The following is a 16,810-nucleotide window of genomic DNA, read 5'->3' as shown; positions in this document are numbered from 1 at the left end:
GGGGACTGGGGGAACTGGGGGGGACTGGGGGAGACTGTGAGGATTGGGGGGACTGGGGGGACTGGGGGGGACTGGGGGGATTGGGGGGATTGGGGGGACTGGGGGAACTGGGGGAGACTGTGAGGATTGGGGGGATTGGGGGGACTGGGGGAACTGGGGGAGACTGGGGGGAACTGGGGGGACTGGGGGAGACTGGGGGAGACTGGGGGGAACTGGGGGAGATTGTGAGGATTGGGGGGACTGGGGGGGACTGGGGGGACTGTGAGGATTGGGGGAACTGGGGAGACTGGGGGAGACTGTGAGGATTGGGGGGACTGGGGGAGACTGGGGGGGACTGGGGGAACTGGGGGAGACTGGGGGAACTGGGGGGACTGTGAGGACTGGGGGGACTGGGGGGGACTGGGGGGATTGGGGGGACTGTGAGGATTGGGGGGACTGGGGGAACTGGGGGAGACTGGGGGGAACTGGGGGGACTGTGAGGATTGGGGGGATTGGGGGGACTGGGGGAAGTGGGGGAGACTGGGGGAGACTGGGGGAGACTGGGGGGATTGGGGGGACTGTGAGGACTGGGGGAACTGGGGGGACTGTGAGGATTGGGGGGACTGGGGGGAACTGCGGGGGATTGTGGGGAATGCAAACTGGGAAATTTGGGAGGCTGGGGGGGTTACTGGGAGGACAGGGGGAACTGGAGGATACTGGGGGCACCGAGGGGCTCAGCCTGGGGTCAATCCAGTGCTGTGGTTGCAATGGAAACATGGCTGGACTGGGAGTCACTGGTTTGAACTGGGGTTGCTCTGGGGGGGTTTCAGTGTCCCCCACACCCAGGTTTGGGGGGCAGGGAGAGGAAGAGGATTCACAAACACCTCTATTGGGCAGGTTTATTAATTATGGAATTAATTCACCCTCACCCCCATGACACTACGTGGGGTTGGTCACACCTGGCCTGGTGTCCCCTTGTCCCCTCTGCTGTGCCTTGGGGGAGGTGGCACTGTGACCTGTCACAGCCCAGGTGTTATCTGGGGGCTGTGTCCCGGTGTCCCTGTCACCTTGTCATGGGGGTGACACCGTGACCTGTCCCAGCTCAGCGTCACCTCGGGGTGTCCCCATGTTGCCACTCAGAGCTTGTTGTGGGGGTGGCACTGGTAACAGGTCACCATCAGAGCTCTGTGTCACCACTGGGGTGACCCAGTGTCACTGTCACCTACGTTTCATTCTGGAGGTGACACTGTGACCTGTCACAGTTTAGTATCAGCAGCGGGGTGTCACAGTGTCACTGTTACCCACAGCTCAGCTGCAGGGGTGACACTGTGACCTGTCCTTGTCATGATTTGGGTGTCCCAGAGTTGTTGTCACCCACAGTCCATCGTGGGGTGGCACTGCGAGCCCTCACTGCTCAGCATCCCCATGGGGTGTCCCTGTGTCTGTCACCCACAGCTCAGCACGGGGGTCACACTGCCCCCATCGCTGCCTGCTGACCCCATGGGCTCTCCTGTGTCCCTGACCCTGTCACATTCTCGTGTCTCTGTGGAGCTGTCCCAGTGCTCCTGTCCCAGCCAGGTGCTACTGTCCTTGTCCCTGTCAAACCCCAGTGTTCCATCAAGCTGTCCCTGTGTCCCTGGTGCCCCCATAGAGCTGTCCTGGTGCTGCTGTCCCCATGACATCCCAGTGTCTCTGTCCTTGTCCTCAGTGTCCCGCTCATACGTTGGTGTCTCCATTGAACGGTCCTGCTGTCCCTGTCCCACCCCAGTGTCCCCACCAAGCTGTCCTGGTATCCCAGTCACATCCTGATGCCCCCATCAAGCTATCCTGATGTTCCTGTCCCACCCCAGCATCCCCCTTACACCCCCATGTCCCCACTGAGCTGTCCCAGTGTCCCCACTGAGCTGTCCCGGTGTCCCCACTGAGCTGTCCCGGTGTCCCCATTGAGCTGTCCCGGTGTCCCTGTCCCTGTCCCACCCCGGTGTCCCCATTGAGCTGTCCCGGTGTCCCTGTCCCTGTCCCACCCCGGTGTCCCCATCGAGCTGTCCCAGTGTCCCCATTGAGCTGTTCCAGTGTCCCCATTGAGCTGTCCCGGTGCCCCTGTCCCTGTCCCACCCCGGTGTCCCCATCGAGCTGTCCCTGTCCCATCCCCGCGTTCCTGTCACACCTCAGTGACCCCCTCGAGCTGTCACAGTGCTCCCATCACACCCAGGTGTCACTGCTGAGCTGTCCCAGTGCCCCTGTCCCTGTCCCACCCCGGTGTCCCCATTGAGCTGTCCCAGTGTCCCCATTGAGCTGTCCTGGTGTCCCCATTGAGGTGTCCCAGTGCCCCTGTCCCTGTCCCACCCTGGTGTCCCCATTGAGCTGTCCCGGTGTCCCTGTCCCTGTCCCACCCCGGTGTCCCCATCGAGCTGTCCCAGTGTCCCCACTGAGCTGTCCCAGTGTCCCCATTGAGCTGTCCCGGTGTCCCCATCGAGCTGTCCCTGTCCCTCCCCGGTGTCCCCATCGAGCTGTCCCTGTCCCATCCCCGTGCTCCTGTCACACCTTAGTGACCCCCTCGAGCTGTCACAGTGCTCCCATCACACCCAGGTGTCACTGCTAAGCTGTCCCAGTGCCCCTGTCCCTGTCCCACCCCGGTGTCCCCATCGAGCTGTCCCTGTCACACCTTAGTGACCCCCTCGAGCTGTCACAGTGCTCCCATCACACCCAGGTGTCCCCATTGAGCTGTCCCAGTGCCCCTGTCCCTGTCCCACCCCGGTGTCCCGATTGAGCTGTCCCTGTCCCATCCCCGTGTTCCTGTCACACCTCAGTGACCCCCTCGAGCTGTCACAGTGCTCCCATCACACCCAGGTGTCACTGCTGAGCTGTCCCAGCGTCTCTGTGGCGGTGTCCTCCTCACTCCACAGTGTCCCCCTCGAGCAGCCCCTCGTCCCCCACGCTCAGCCCCTCGTCCCCGCGGCTGGTGCCCAGGACGCCCCCGGCTGCCCCCAGCGCCGCCAGCGCCGCCAGGGCCGCGGCCCCGAGAACCCCTCGCGTCCCCGCGGGGTCCCCGGGCAGGGCGGGCAGCGCCAGCGCCACCCCCAAGCCCAGGGGCAGCCGCAGCCACCGCGCCCCTCCCGCCGCGCCGGCCCCGCGCTGCAGCCGGCGCCGCAGGAACGCCATGGCCGGGAAGTACATCCCGCAGGAGAGCTGCAGCAGCAGCACGGCCAGGAAGCCGCCGGGGGGCTGCAGCGGCAGCGCCAGGAGCAGCAGCGCCAGCGCCAGGAGCAGCAGGGAGGCGAGCAGCAGCCGCAGCGGCTGCAGCCGGAGCCGCCCGGCCACGCCGCGCCGGAACAGTGCCGAGCCCGCGGCGCTGGCGGCCGTGAAGCCCGAGAAGGCGATTCCCAGCGGGATCCCGTGCGGCTCCAGGATGGGTGTCCAAAGGAAGGCAAAGATGAGGAGGATGCTCTCCACGAGAGCCTGCGCCAGCCCCAGGAGCAGGGCCCGCGGGTCGGACACCAGACCTCGAAGGCCTTCCTTGCAGGCCTTCCCACAGGGCCGGCTCTTCCCGTAGTTCTCATCCCAGTTCTTCCCAGCCAGGATCCCCGAGAGAGCCAGGAAGGGCACTGCCACCAGGAACGGGGCCACGGGGCCCAGCGCCAGCCCCTCGGCCACCAGCTGGGCCAGCAGGCCGGCTGCCACGGCCAGCCCGCTGTTCCAGAGCCCCACGCGGGAGAAGGTGTCAGCAATCCACTCGGCCGGGAAGTCGTGGCGCTCCAGGTGCTCGTGGACGTACCAGGACTCAAAGGCGGAGAAGAGCAGGGAGGTGCCGAGCCCCGCCAGCAGCCGGGCGGCTGCCAGCGCCAGGAAATCCTGGGAGAGCTGCAGCAGGCAGGACACGGAGCACAGCCCCGAGGACAGCACGCAGGACTTCTTGCGGCCCAGCCGGTCCACGAAAGGCGCGGAGACGAGGCTGAAGGCGACGTTGGAGGCGAAGGCGCAGGAGTAGAGCGCGGCGATCTGGCTGCGCAGGAAGCCGCGGCTGTGCAGCAGCTGGAAGAGCAGTGGGCCCTGCAGCCAGTCCGCAGCCAGCGCCGGCAGGTAGCCCAGCAGGAACTGCCGCTGGAAGCCGCGGAAGGCGGGGTTGGAGGGCGAGGGGCGCCGCGGGGGCGGCTCCAGAGCCCAGCAGCTGAGGAGGAGCAGGGCGAGGGCAGAGAGGGGCAGCAGCAACATGGTGGGGAGGGGGCTCAGCAGGGCCTGGGGAAGGAAAAAAGGGGGATCAGCTCTAGGAGGAACTGGGAGAGTCCAGAGGGACCACCCAGGTGCCCCAAATCCCCCAGAGAGCCCCTGGGTTCTGTAGGGCCTCCTCACCCCACAGGGACCCCCAGCATCACTGATACGCCACACAGTCCCCCACAGCTCGCCCACAGGCCACACCACCCCTCCCAAACCCACCCCGACGCCACCCAGCCCCCACAGAGCCCACGCAGACCCCAAACCCCCACCAGAGTTCCCCACAACCACCCACAGACCCCCATACCCCTCAAAAGGCCTCCTCCACACGACCCAGATCCTCCACGGGCCCCACCTCCATAGACTCCTCATATGGCGTTACAGAACCCTCACACCTCCCCATAGGACCCTCGCACCCCAAATGCTCCTCAAGTACCCGATATACCCCCCACAACCCCACACAGCGCCCCCTCCGCTCCCACAGCCCCCTCTCTACCCCACACAGACCCCCCGGCCCCGGAGTCGGCCCGTAGGACCCCTGCAGACACCTCTCAGACGCTCGAAGCCCCTCCACCCGTTCCGGTAGCCCCGGGCCCTCAGAGCTCCCCCGTACCCCGGTGCGGCCGCTGCGGCCCCGCGGAGCCACTTCCGCTTCCGGTTCCGGCCCCGCGGGCGCCGCCATGTTTGCCGGCGTCACGTGACACGTGACACGTGACACCCCCCCCGGTGACCCACCCGGTGACCCACCCGGTGACCCACCCGGTGACACCCCCGGTGACACCCCCCGGTGACCCACCCGGTGACACCCCCGGTGACACCCCCCGGTGACCCACCCGGTGACACCCCCGGTGACACTCCCCGGTGACACCCCCCGGTGACACCCCCCGGTGACCCACCCGGTGACACCCCGGTGACACCCCCGGTGACACTCTCACCTCCGCCTCGGGGGTCGCTGCCGCCGCCGGGGCCGGGCCGGGCCCCTCATCGCGCACTCGGGCGGGGGCGGCGCGGGGAGGGGCAGCCCCGGTGACACCGGGGGGGACAGCGCGGGGGGTGGCACTGGGGGCAGCAGGGAGGGGGGTGACAGGGCGAGGGGGGACACTGGGGACAGGATGGGGGGTGGCACTGGGGGCAGGAGGATGGGGGGTGACACTGGGGACAGGATGGGGGGTGGCAATGGGGACAGGGCGGTGCGGGGTGGCACTGGGAGCAGGAGGGTGCGGGGTGGCACTGGGGGCAGGAGGATGCGGGGTGGCACTGGGAGCAGGAGGGTGCGGGGTGGCACTGGGGACAGGACGGTGCGGGGTGACACTGGGGGCAGGACGGTGCGGGGTGGCACTGGGGACAGGGCGGTGCGGGGTGACACTGGGGGCAGGACGGTGCGGGGTGGCAATGGGGACAGGAGGATGTGGGGTGGCACTGGGGACAGGAGGGCGGGGGGCACCAGGCGGGGCGGCAGGAGAGGTGCCCTGCCAGGGGGCAGCAGGGCGGGGGGCAGCACGGGGGGCAGCGGAGGGGCGGGGGGCAGAAGGGGCAGCACGGGGGGCAGCACGGGGGGAGCTGACTGGGGGGGTGACAGCGGCGGGACCGGGGTCGCGGCCAGCCCAGCCCCATGTCCGAGCTGCCACCCCCGCGACCCACGGCACCCCCCCCACCCCCCCCCACCGGGGATTTACCGGCAAAGCGGCTGAGCGGGGGGAGCGGGGGGAGCACGTGGCGGCACCCGTGGGTGAGCGACACGGGGACAGGAGGACACGGAGCGGGCACAGGGGACACGGGGACACCGGGGACGTGGGGAACACGGGCTGTGGGGGGACACGGCGGACATGGGGAGGACCTGGGGAGAGGGGGAATTCAGGGGATACAGTGGGGAGGGGGACATGGGGGGCACGGGGGACATGGGGGGCACGGGGGACAAGGGAGACGTGGAGGAAATTGGGGACGGGGAACGTGAGTTTGGGGGGGATGCGGGGACACAGACGTGGGGGGACGCAGGGGACACGGGGGATGCTTGGGACATGCGGATGTGTCGGGACATGGGGAACATAACTGAGGGGACACAGGGGACAGAGGGGTGCACAGGGGACGTGGGGAACACGGCTGGGGACATGGGATAATGGAGAAATGGTGGGGCACGGGGGACTTGGGGACACTGGGGGGACACAGCTGGGAGGAGGAAAGGTTTATGGGGCATGGAGCAGCATAAGGGACACAGGAGCCGTGGAGAGAGAAACGGGACACTGGGGACACGCGTTATGGAGATGACAGGGGACACGAAAGACATGGGGAGACATGATTGGGCTGCACCCAGGGTTATGGGGACTTGGGGGGCACAGGGATTGCGGGGAGATGCTACTGAGGGGGACACAGGTTGGGCGCATGCAGGACATGGGGACGTGGTGGGGACACGACTGGGGCTCACAGGGAATCATGGGGACATGGGGGCTGTGGGGAGACATGGGGGGACAAACGAGGGGGCGGCGGGGGGGGGTCCGAGCGTGGCAGGGACAGGGCCGGGGCCACACAAAGGGGCCTTTGAGCCGTAGTGGGGGAAGGGTGAGGAGAGGAATTTCCACCCAAAACTTTTTCCATGAGCCCATTCCTGCCCCTCCCCTACTCCAGCCCCTCCCCTCCCCTTTCCCGCACGGGGGAGAGGTGGAGGTGGAGGGGGTTACACGCGTGTCTGGGCATGGGGACGCATGCGTGTGTGTGACATGCAGAGACACACCCCGCACACGTGTCCCATGCCCAGACATGTGTGTGCACTTTGGAGGCTGGGTAAAAGTGTGTGACACATGCAGTGACATGTGATTATCCTGTGTAAAGGTGTGTGACACGTGATCATCCCATGTAAATGTGTGGGACATGCATAGTGACATGTGACCATCCTGTGTAAAGATGCATGACACGTGACTATCCCATGTGCAGGTGTGTGACATGCGCAGTGATCCCATGTGCAGGTGTGTAACACATGCAGTGACATGTGACCATTCCATGTGCAGCTGTGTGACCTGTGCAATGATCCCGTGTGCAGGTGTGTGACACACGCAGTGACACGCACAATGATGCCGTGTGCAGGTGTGTGACACATGTGGTGACACGCACAATGATCCCATGTGCAGGTGTGTGACACATGCAGTGACATGTGACCATTCCATGTGCAGCTGTGTGACCTGTGCAATGATCCCGTGTGCAGGTGTGTGACACACGCGGTGACACACGCAATGATCCCGTGTGCAGGTGTGTGACACACGCGGTGACACGCACAATGGTCCCGTGTGCAGGTGTGTGACACACGCGGTGACACGCACAATGATGCCGTGTGCAGGTGTGTGACACGCACAATGATGCCGTGTGCAGGTGTGTGACACACGCAGTGACACGCACAATGATCCCGTGTGCAGGTGTGTGACACACGCGGTGACACGCACAATGGTCCCATGTGCAGGTGTGTGACACGCAGTGACACGCACAATGATGCTGTGTGCAGGTGTGTGACACACGCGGTGACACGCACAATGATGCCGTGTGCAGGTGTGTGACACACGTGGTGACACACACGATGCCGTGTGCAGGTGTGTGACACACAGTGACACGCACAATGATCCCGTGTGCAGGTGTGTGACACACGCGGTGACACGCACAATGATCCCGTGTGCAGGTGTGTGACACACGCGGTGACACGCACAATGATCCCGTGTGCAGGTGTGTGACACACGCGGTGACACGCACAATGATCCCGTGTGCAGGTGTGTGACACACGCGGTGACACGCACAATGATCCCGTGTGCAGGTGTGTGACACACACGGTGACACGCACAATGATGCCGTGTGCAGGTGTGTGACACGTGCAGAACCCCAGAAATGCAGTCGGGCAGGCGGTGCTGCACAGCCTTTGCACACCCAGAGACGCCCAGGCACACCCAGACACACACTGACACACACCTGGGCACACCCAGACACACACTCACACACACCTGTGCGCACCTGGATATGCTCACACACACCTGCACACGCTGACATACACCTGTCCACAGTGGTCACACTGGGAAAAGTGACAAGGGGATTGGAAGAGACTGGGAAGGACTGGGGAGATGACGTGGGGGACTGGGAGAACTGGCAGGACAGGGAGGGATTGAGGGGTGAAAAGGGGACTGGGAGGGACTGAGAAGGGCTGGGGTAGTGACAGGGGAACTGCAAAGGACTGGAAGAACTGGGAGGACTGGGGAGACGGGTGGTGACATGAGGACTGGGAGTGCACGGGTGGAAGTGGGAGGGACTTGGGAGGACTGGGAGGGATTGGGGTGACGGGCTTGGGGGTGACAGGGGTCTGGGTGCCCTCCAGGGAGGGAGGACACACGGAGGGGACAAACACGTCTGATACCGCGTGGCACATGTGACACGCGTGGACGCGGCACCGCGGGTCTGCTCCAGTCCCCGCCCACTCCTAATTAGCCCCGCCCCTCGCTCGGACCACGCCCTATTCAAACCAGCCACGCCCATCCACGAGGCCACGCCCATCCCGAGGCCACGCCTCCTTTCTAGTCAGCGCAGCCAATCAAGGCCCCGCCCCTCAAAGCCACGCCCATTTAAAGCCCCGCCCACACGCCCCCGGCCCCGCCCCGGCCCCGCCCCGGCCGCGCCCTCCGGGGCCGCTCGGGGCCGATCGCGGCGGGGCCCGGCGGGGCTCGGGCTCGGGCTCGGTGGAGCTCGGGGCTCGGCGGGGCTCGGGCTCGCCATGTTCGGCTGCGTGGAGGCGGCGGCAGCGCCGCGGCGGCTGCACGACGTGACGAACCGCGGGGGCTGCGCCCTGCGCAGGGTCCCGGTGCCCGCCGGCTGCGGGGGCCCCGCCCGCAGAGGTACCGGGGAGGGGGATCGGGGGGATCGGTGGCGCCCGAGGGGTGGGAGTGTTCGCGAGTGGGTGCGGGGGTGACGGGGGAAGCGCGTCGAGGTGTTACCTGACCGTGCAAATGGGTGTGAGAGCGAGTGCGGGTGTGCCGTGGGTGCGTGGGGGGGGGTGTCCGTGTCCCGAGTGGGTGCGAGGGGTGCCCGGAGCCCCCCCGGGTGTTCAGCGGAGCGTGAGAGTGCAGATGAGCGTGAGCGTGCGGTGCTTGTACCCACGCGGGGGGGCTGCGCGTGGGTGCGGGGAGCGTGGGGGGTCGGGGCCGTGGGGAGGGGTCTCCGGGAGTGAGCCCGAGTGTGGCAGCGAGTGTGAGAGCGAGTGCCAGCGTGCTCCGTGTCCGCCACTGGCTGCGTGGGTGTGCCGGGAGCTGGGGTGGATGGCGTGTCCAAGTGTGGAAACGCGCGTGAAGGGGGGTTAAGGGTGACCCCGAGTGACGCGCGTGGGTGCCGGACCGGCCGGGGCGTGTGCGGGGATGACGCGAGGCCGGGGGGCGTGTGCGCCGTGGGGGGCGAGTGTATAAGGGGGGGACATCCCCAAAATCTCGCCAGCAGGGACCCGGGTGGTGGTGGGGCAGGGTCTCAGACGCGTTTTGCGGGGACGTGGGGACCGCACTGGGGGAGCCCCTTTGCGGGCTCGGGGGACCCGGGGCCTATTTTGGGGGAGGTCGTGGTGTCCCGGAGCCCCTTGCGGGGGCAGAAATAGGGTCCCGGTACTGGAGGGGCACAGGGACGTGGACCGCACAGGACCCCTTTCGGGGGGTCGGGGGCCCCGGACCCTGCTTTGGAACGGCTCAGGGGCCCCGAAACTTGTTATTCGGGGGGGTTCGCACACCCTTTTATGGGAGCAGAAAGAGGCACCCGGTTTTTGGGGGGCCCACGACGGCGGTCCTGGGGGTCCCAAATGACCCCTCCCCGTGTAAATCTGGGTACAAACAGGGTGGGAGGGGAGAGAATCCCCTCAAATGCCCCTAAATCCCCCCCTCCTCTTCCACCTATGCCAGTGGTGCGTTGCCTCCTCCTGTGTCCTCCCCCCTCCCAGTTCCTCGGCCTAACTGGTTCCAGTCGTGGCCGCGCCCGCGTCCCCCCGCGTCCCCCCCGCGCTGCCAATGTGGCACATTAACCCCTGCGGGGCTGCACCAAAGCCGCCCGAACCCCTTCTGGGCCGGGCGGGGGCTTTGCTCAGCCGGGCGGGGAGGGCGGCTCTCCCCGGGTTTTGGGGGGAACCCCTGTGGCCCCACAAAATTCCACCCTGGGCGGGGGAACTTCCTCCGCCCCCCCCCCCCCCCCCGCCAATTTAAGGCCCGATGGGAGACCGCGCCTTGGAGTGGGGAGACCCAAAAATTGGGGGCCCACAGCGTCGTGGCCCCCCCGTGAATATTTTTGGGGTGCTGGTTTTTTTTTGGGGTGGATGCTTTAGTTTGGGTTCCTTCGCCTTCAAAAATCAAACTTTAAGAGAAAATACGCACGACGGGGTCCAGCAAATGTACCTGCGCTCCCAGGTGAAATCCTCTCCCCGCCTCAACCTTCCACGAGGAATCGATAATATTGATTTTGGGGGGGGGGGGGGTCACAAGCAGCCCTCCCTAAGCCTGGAGCACGGGTGGGTCCCCGTGCCGGGGGGGGGTGCGGGCCCTGTTTTTAGGGTGGGGTCGTACCCCGCCCCCCCGGGTTATTTTGGGGTGCCCGTGGCACGCGTTGGGCGGGGTCCTCCTCGCTCCCCTTCTCCCCCGCGGTTACAAACGCGCCGCTCGAGGCCGGAATTTCCTCAATTTCAGCAGTTTTGGGTTTTTTTTTTAGCAAAACACACAAAACCTACCCCAAAAAAAATCTGAAACCAACTGCCCCTCCCCCGTTGCCGCCCGGGCTGAGCGCCGGGGGGCTCCTCCCTCCCCCCTGTGTCACCCCCGGCCCTGCGAGGGGCATGTTTGGGGGGGCTGGGGACCCCCACCTTCTCCCGGATGTTGGGGTATATCCCCACGCCAGGTTTTGGCGTTCGGGGGGCAGAGGGTACACACTGATATGTCTCCCACCCATGGTGGAACCCCTGGATTCCAGCCCCCCAGCCTCCAATTTTGGGGATTTGCTACTCAGGTTTTAGGGCTGTAGAGGTGACAGCAAAGACCCCAAAATCATGCCCCCCCCCGTGCTTTAGTTTCCCCCACCCCCCGACGTGGCTGGGGCCCCTTTGGAGAGGGGTTGAGAGGGACTGTGTAACTCCCCCCACGTTTTGCCCCGCCAGCCCTGGAGCCCTCCCCTGGGCAGGTTTTGGGGGACACGGCGCCCCCCTCGCCGCCGCCCCCGCCCCGCGTGCACAAGCCTTGCTTCGTGTGCAGCGACCGCAGCTCCGGGTACCACTACGGAGTGAGCTCCTGCGAGGGCTGCAAGGTGAGGGGCAGCTGGGGGGCAGTGGGGACCCTGTGAGGGAACGGCGGGGTGTGGGGACCCCACAGTTGGAGGAGGAGGGGGTCCTGGGGACCTGCCCCGTGAAAGGAGCCTGCAGTGGGGATCTGCTCGAGGAATGGTGACCCCTTGGGGGAGTGGGAAACCCCCAAGCACTGGAGAGTGTAATGGGGGCACCTGGGGACATCACAGCCCCTGTGGGGCGAGTGGGACCACGCCTGGGGAATGGGGACCCCTTCCCAGGCCAGTGGGCACCCCCTGGGGAAATGGGAGTCCCCCAAGCCCTGTGCCCTGCCCTGGGATACTGGGGAGCCACTGGGGAGCCTTACTGGGATCCGTGGGCATTGTGATACTGGTGCCCCCATTTTGGGGGCCCCCTCTGACCCCCTGTTTCCCCCCTGCAGGGGTTTTTCCGGCGGAGCATCCAGAAGAACATGGTGTACACGTGTCACCGGGAGCGCAACTGCCAGATCGACAAGGTCACCCGCAACCGGTGCCAGTTCTGCCGCCTCCAGAAGTGCTTCCAGGTCGGAATGTCCAAGGAAGGTGCGAGGTGGTCTGGGCCTGGGTCCCCCGAAGTTGGGGACCCCCCCCCAAACTTCGCTGAGGGGCCCTGGTGGTGTTCTGGTGGGCCTGGGGATGTTCCTGTTCTTGGCAGGGATTTGGGAAGGATTTGGTGCTGTGGAAGGGACTGCTGGGTGTGAGACTTTCCCCCCTTGGTCCTACAGGGGAGTTGGCTAAAATTGAGATCCCTCCAAAGCTTTGCTGAGGGGTCCCAGGATCCTGGGTCTGCTCACGGTGGGGATGTTCCTGTCCCATGGGGGGATTTCTGGGGGAGAGGGGCAGAAACCCCACCTGGGAGGGATCTGAGGGGGCAAACCAATGCCCCTGACCCCCAAACGCCGCCCCCCAGCTGTGCGGAATGACCGGAACAAGAGGAAGAAGGAGGTGAAGCAGGATTTGGGAGGAGATGAGCTGAGCCCCGAGCTGGCCGAGCTGGTGCGGAGAGTCAGCAGAGCCCACCAGGAGACCTTCCCCTCGCTGGGCCAGCTGGGCAAGTACACCACGGTGAGCAGGGCTGGGGACACCGAGGCGGGGCCCCAACCCTCCCTCGTTCCTCAGATCTGGGGCAGGGGCGCTGCTCCCTCCTGGTCCCCCCCAGACATGAGCACTGGGGGCAGCTGGGGCTGGGACAGATGTTCAGGGGGAGTGGGGCACCAGGTTTCTGTTCCCAGGGTGGTGTGGGAGTCCTTTTGGGGCAGACCCCAACCCCAGCCCTCACACATACAATTGCGTCTCTGTTCCCCCCTGACCCCTTCAAAACAGAGCACTGGGGGGGTTGGGGGACAAGTTCAGGGGGAGGGGGGCACTGGGATGAAGTGTTGGGGGTTGTGGGTGGTGTTTGGGGGGGTTACTTATGGGAGGGACCCTAACCCTGGAGCTCAGAGCAGGGTCTCTGCACACCCTCACCCCTGAAATCTCAACTGCTGAGTAAGGGGGGCAGCTGGACCTGGGGCTGGAGTTGGGTTCAGGGGCTGGGGGTCATTGAGTACCAGCAGCTTCCAGGGGGTCCCAGCAGGTCCTGAACCCCCATAACTGAGCCTGTGTCCCTTATAAATTGAGCACTGACTGCATGGTGCAGCTGGACCTGGGGCTTACTGAGATTGGGGTCTTGGGGGGTCCCAGTTGTCCCAGGGAGTCCCAATCCACCCTGAATCCTCCTAACTGAGCCCATGCTCCCCCAAACCTGAGCGCTGGCCACTGGGTGCAGCTGGACCTGGGGATGTGGGACAAGTTCAGGGTGCTGGGGTTAGGGTCCCAGAGGTTCCAGGTCCCAGGGGCTCCAGAACAATCCCCCAACAGCCATGGTCCCCCTCCCGTGCCCCCAGAACTCGAGCGCTGACCACCGGGTGCAGCTGGACCTGGGGCTCTGGGACAAGTTCAGCGAATTGGCCACCAAGTGCATCATCAAGATCGTGGAGTTTGCCAAGAGGCTCCCGGGCTTCACGGGGCTCAGCATGGCCGACCAGATCACTCTGCTCAAGGCTGCCTGCCTCGACATCCTGGTGAGGGTTGGGGGGGCTCCTCAGGATGTTTGGGGGCTTCTTGAAGGGGCTTGGGATGGCCCACCATGGTCCTGACCTCACCACCCCACAGATGGATGTCCTGAGAGGGGCTGGGAGGTCTCCTGGCAGGGCCTGGGTGGGTTTAGGGATCCCCATGGTAAGAAACTTCGGGGTCTCTTAGGTGCTTTTGGTGGCCTTGGGCTATTTTGGGGTGTCTCTGGCCCTGACCTCCCCCGGTGCTGTGTCTGTCCTGTGGCAGAGCCAGAACAGGACATGACAATGCTCCAGGATGGGCAGATCCTGGGTGGATTTTGGGGTCCCTGCCCTGCAGATGCTGTGGATTTGCACCTGCTTCATTCCAGAGCAGGACACAGTGATGGGATGGGCTGACCCTGGGTGGATTTTTGGTGCCCCTGGAGGTATTTTTGGGCCCTTCTGTGGATTTTTGGTATCCCTGTGTGGATTCTATTGCCCTTGAGTGATTTTGGTGACCGTGGATGTATTTTTGGTGTTTCTGGATGTATTCTGGTGCCCCTTGGTGATGTTGGGGTCCTGCCCTACAGATGCTGCGGATCTGCACCCGCTACACACCAGAGCAGGACACGATGACGTTCTCGGACGGGCTGACGCTGACCCGGACCCAGATGCACAACGCGGGATTCGGGCCCCTCACTGACCTCGTGTTTGCCTTCGCAGGGCAGCTGCTGCCGCTGCAGCTCGATGACACCGAGACCGGCCTGCTCAGTGCCATCTGCCTCATCTGTGGGGGTGGGGACATCGGGGGATGTGGGGGACAGGGGGGGACATGGGCGTGTATCAGGGATGTGGCAGGCAGGGGGACATGGGGACATGGGACTGAGTTGTGGCCACTCAGCTGCAGGAGGGGACATGGGGATATATCTAGGACAGAAGATGGGATGTGGGAACATGGGGATGCAGGGACAGGGGAAATGGGGACAATGTCTATCCAGGTGGTCTCTCTCTCCCCAGACCGGATGGAGCTGGAGCAGCCCCGGCGCGTGGAGCGGCTGCAGGAGCCGCTGCTCGAGGCTCTCCGGGTCTATGCCCGGCGCCGCCGCCCGTGGCAGCCGCAGCGTTTCCCCCAGATGCTGCTCAAAATCACTGACCTGCGTGGTATCAGCACCAAGGGTGAGCAACCCCCAAACTGTGTCAACCCTGCCAGGACCCCAGAACCCCCCAAACCCCCTTGGGATCCCCCCAAAACCCCCTAGCCACAGTGATCTTCCCAAATGCTGTTCAAAGGGGCAACCCCCAAACCTTCCCAGGACCCCTCCAGGATGCCAAAACCCATCAGGACACCCCCAAACCTGCCCCTGGCACCACAGGATTTGAAGGTCTCAGGGAGGTGTAGTTGAAGGTCCTGGGGGTGTTTCAGGGTTTTGGGGGGAGGGGGTTTGAAGCTCATTTTGAGGGTGTTCAAGGTATGTGGGGAGGTTCAAGGTTTTGAAGGCGTTGAAGCTTTTGCAGGGTTTTGAAAGCTGGGGACTGTTGAAATTTGGGAGGGCAATTGAAGTTCATTTTTGGGTGGGATTCAAAGCCTCAGCGCAGGGGAACTCAATCTCTTGTGGGGGCTGTCAAGGCTTTGCAGTGATTGAAGCTCATTTTGGTGGAGGGGTCCAAGGTTTTTGGGGCTTCAGAGTTTCGCAAGGGGTTGAAATTTGAGAGGCTGTTGAATCTCATTTTGTGAAGGGGGTTCCATCTCTCAGGAGGGGTCCAAGGCCCTGAGGGTGGCCCAGGTTCAGGGGTGTTGACATTTTGGCTCCCCCAGGGGCGGAACGAGCCATCACCCTGCGCACCGAGATCCCGGGGCCGATGCCTCCCCTGATCCGGGAAATGCTGGAGAACCCCGAAATCTTCAACGAAGTGGGGGGGGATGGCCCTCCCCCACCCCCAGACCCTCCTGCCGCCCAGGACAGTCCCCCTGGCCCCCCCACATCCCCATAGCCCCCCCCCCCCCCAGCTGGGGGGGATCCCCAAAACCCATCCCCAGTGGGGTTGGGACATTCAGAGCTGCCTTCCAGGGACGCTGCCTTCCTTCTCCCTTTTGCTGTGGGGAGGGAGAGCTCCCCAAAGTGCCCCCCCGCCCCGAATGTGGGGAAGGGGGCAGAGACTGACAGAGCAAAGCTATTGCCTTAAGCTGGGGGAGTCTGGGGGCGCCCCCAAACCTCAGCTTCATGCCAAAGCCCCCTCAGACCCTGCTGCCAACCCCCCTTGTACTGGGGGGCCTTGAGAGGGGAGAGTTGGGGACCCCAGCCCCTCCCCACCAAATTAATGTCTGACACTCCCACGGTGCCCCCACAGTTTATTTATTGGACACAGGGTGGAGTCGGGAGGGGGGAGGGAACACCCCCATTCTCCCCCAGGACATCCTACCCCCCAAATCTGTGGGGGACACCATTTCTATTGGGGGGAGGGTGGGGGGGCTGCCTGTGGGTTTTGCTTTTTGATGCTGTTGGGATGGGGAGGGAAACCCCAAAATTCCTGTCCCCCAGTGCCCCCCCCCCCCAAACACTACAGAGACCAAAGATGGGGGACACAATGTGACCCCCACAACCCCCTCCATTTCAGGGTGGGGGCTCAAGCCATAGGGTGACCCCAAAATCCTGGCGGTCCCCCCAGAATCAACTGCCCTCCCAAATTTCTGTTACCCCCAGCCTGGCTGGCTTGTAGGGTCCAGCCTTATTGGCCTCCCTAACAATTGCCCCCCTAAATTTGGGGGTGCAGAGCCCTCAGGGGGAGCCTGTTACACTACACAGAGGGGTACCCCCCCAGGGCTGCACTTTCATCCCTATTTATTCCTCTGCGTTTACAGCGGGCCCCCCCCTCAGAATGGGCCCCCCCCCCACTGCTGCCCCCCCGCTAACTCCCCCCATTTTGGGGGGCCCCCCTGCCATGTTTACAGCCCACCCGCCCTCCTCCCATGCTGTGGGGGGGGGACACGGGACTTTTCTATTTTTGCAAAATAAAGTTATGGAAATTTTGGGGGGGGTTATGAATTTTGGGGGGGGGGGCTGTAAAGGGGACTTGTGGGTAGAGGGGAACCTTGGGACCCCCCCTTGAGGTATGGGGTGGTGGGGGCACATGGGATCCCCTCTGACTTAGGGACCCCTGCAGGGAGAAAATAGACTTGGGGACCCTTCCCCAACTGGGGCGATACCCGAGAATAAGAGGGGCACTCGGGGACCCCCCGAGCCATTTTGCCCCTCCCCAGTTAAAAAACCCTCATAGTC

General features: G+C 64.6%; 2 protein-coding genes across 3 annotated transcripts; one reads left to right on the top strand and one right to left on the bottom strand.

Annotated features, from left to right (window-relative positions):
- Positions 1 to 2,690: 2,690 nt before the first annotated feature.
- On the bottom strand, positions 2,691 to 4,908 carry MFSD5 (major facilitator superfamily domain containing 5). Of its 2 annotated transcripts, none has more exons than XM_072919712.1 (2): positions 4,805 to 4,908; positions 2,691 to 4,215 (listed from the first exon to the last, which is right to left on the bottom strand). In XM_072919712.1, exons 1-2 carry the CDS (start codon positions 4,871 to 4,873, stop codon positions 2,875 to 2,877), a joined length of 1,410 nt encoding a protein of 469 aa, XP_072775813.1. In that variant the 5' UTR covers positions 4,874 to 4,908; the 3' UTR covers positions 2,691 to 2,874. The 2 variants fall into 2 exon arrangements, with proteins under 2 accessions (XP_072775813.1, XP_002192805.4); XM_002192769.5 differs by having other exon boundaries at positions 4,740 to 4,878.
- A 3,965-nt stretch (positions 4,909 to 8,873) lies between these two features.
- Positions 8,874 to 16,560, top strand: RARG (retinoic acid receptor gamma). The gene is made up of 8 exons (XM_030259244.4): positions 8,874 to 9,050; positions 11,333 to 11,478; positions 11,898 to 12,039; positions 12,407 to 12,561; positions 13,383 to 13,559; positions 14,123 to 14,327; positions 14,550 to 14,708; positions 15,349 to 16,560. The coding sequence occupies exons 1-8, from the start codon at positions 8,930 to 8,932 to the stop codon at positions 15,522 to 15,524; spliced, it is 1,281 nt and encodes a 426-aa protein (XP_030115104.1). The 5' UTR covers positions 8,874 to 8,929; the 3' UTR covers positions 15,525 to 16,560.
- Positions 16,561 to 16,810: the final 250 nt, after the last annotated feature.

This window comes from Taeniopygia guttata, chromosome 29, assembly GCF_048771995.1.
Source record: "Taeniopygia guttata chromosome 29, bTaeGut7.mat, whole genome shotgun sequence".
Taxonomy (NCBI): Eukaryota; Metazoa; Chordata; class Aves; order Passeriformes; family Estrildidae; genus Taeniopygia; species Taeniopygia guttata.
This window is presented reverse-complemented; position numbering and strand designations above follow the sequence as displayed.

Bases quoted from the DNA above. Each gene is read 5' to 3' on its own strand.
- MFSD5 (XM_072919712.1), bottom strand. From the start codon at position 4,873: ATGGCGGCGCCCGCGGGGCCGGAACCGGAAGCGGAAGTGGCTCCGCGG. The intron at 4,216-4,804 runs GTACGGGGGAGC...TTCCTTCCCCAG, and splicing joins GCCGCAGCGGCCGCACCGGG to GCCCTGCTGAGCCCCCTCCC.
- RARG (XM_030259244.4), top strand. From the start codon at position 8,930: ATGTTCGGCTGCGTGGAGGCGGCGGCAGCGCCGCGGCGGCTGCACGAC. The intron at 13,560-14,122 runs GTGAGGGTTGGG...CCTGCCCTACAG, and splicing joins CTGCCTGCCTCGACATCCTG to ATGCTGCGGATCTGCACCCG. The intron at 14,709-15,348 runs GTGAGCAACCCC...TGGCTCCCCCAG, and splicing joins GCGTGGTATCAGCACCAAGG to GGGCGGAACGAGCCATCACC.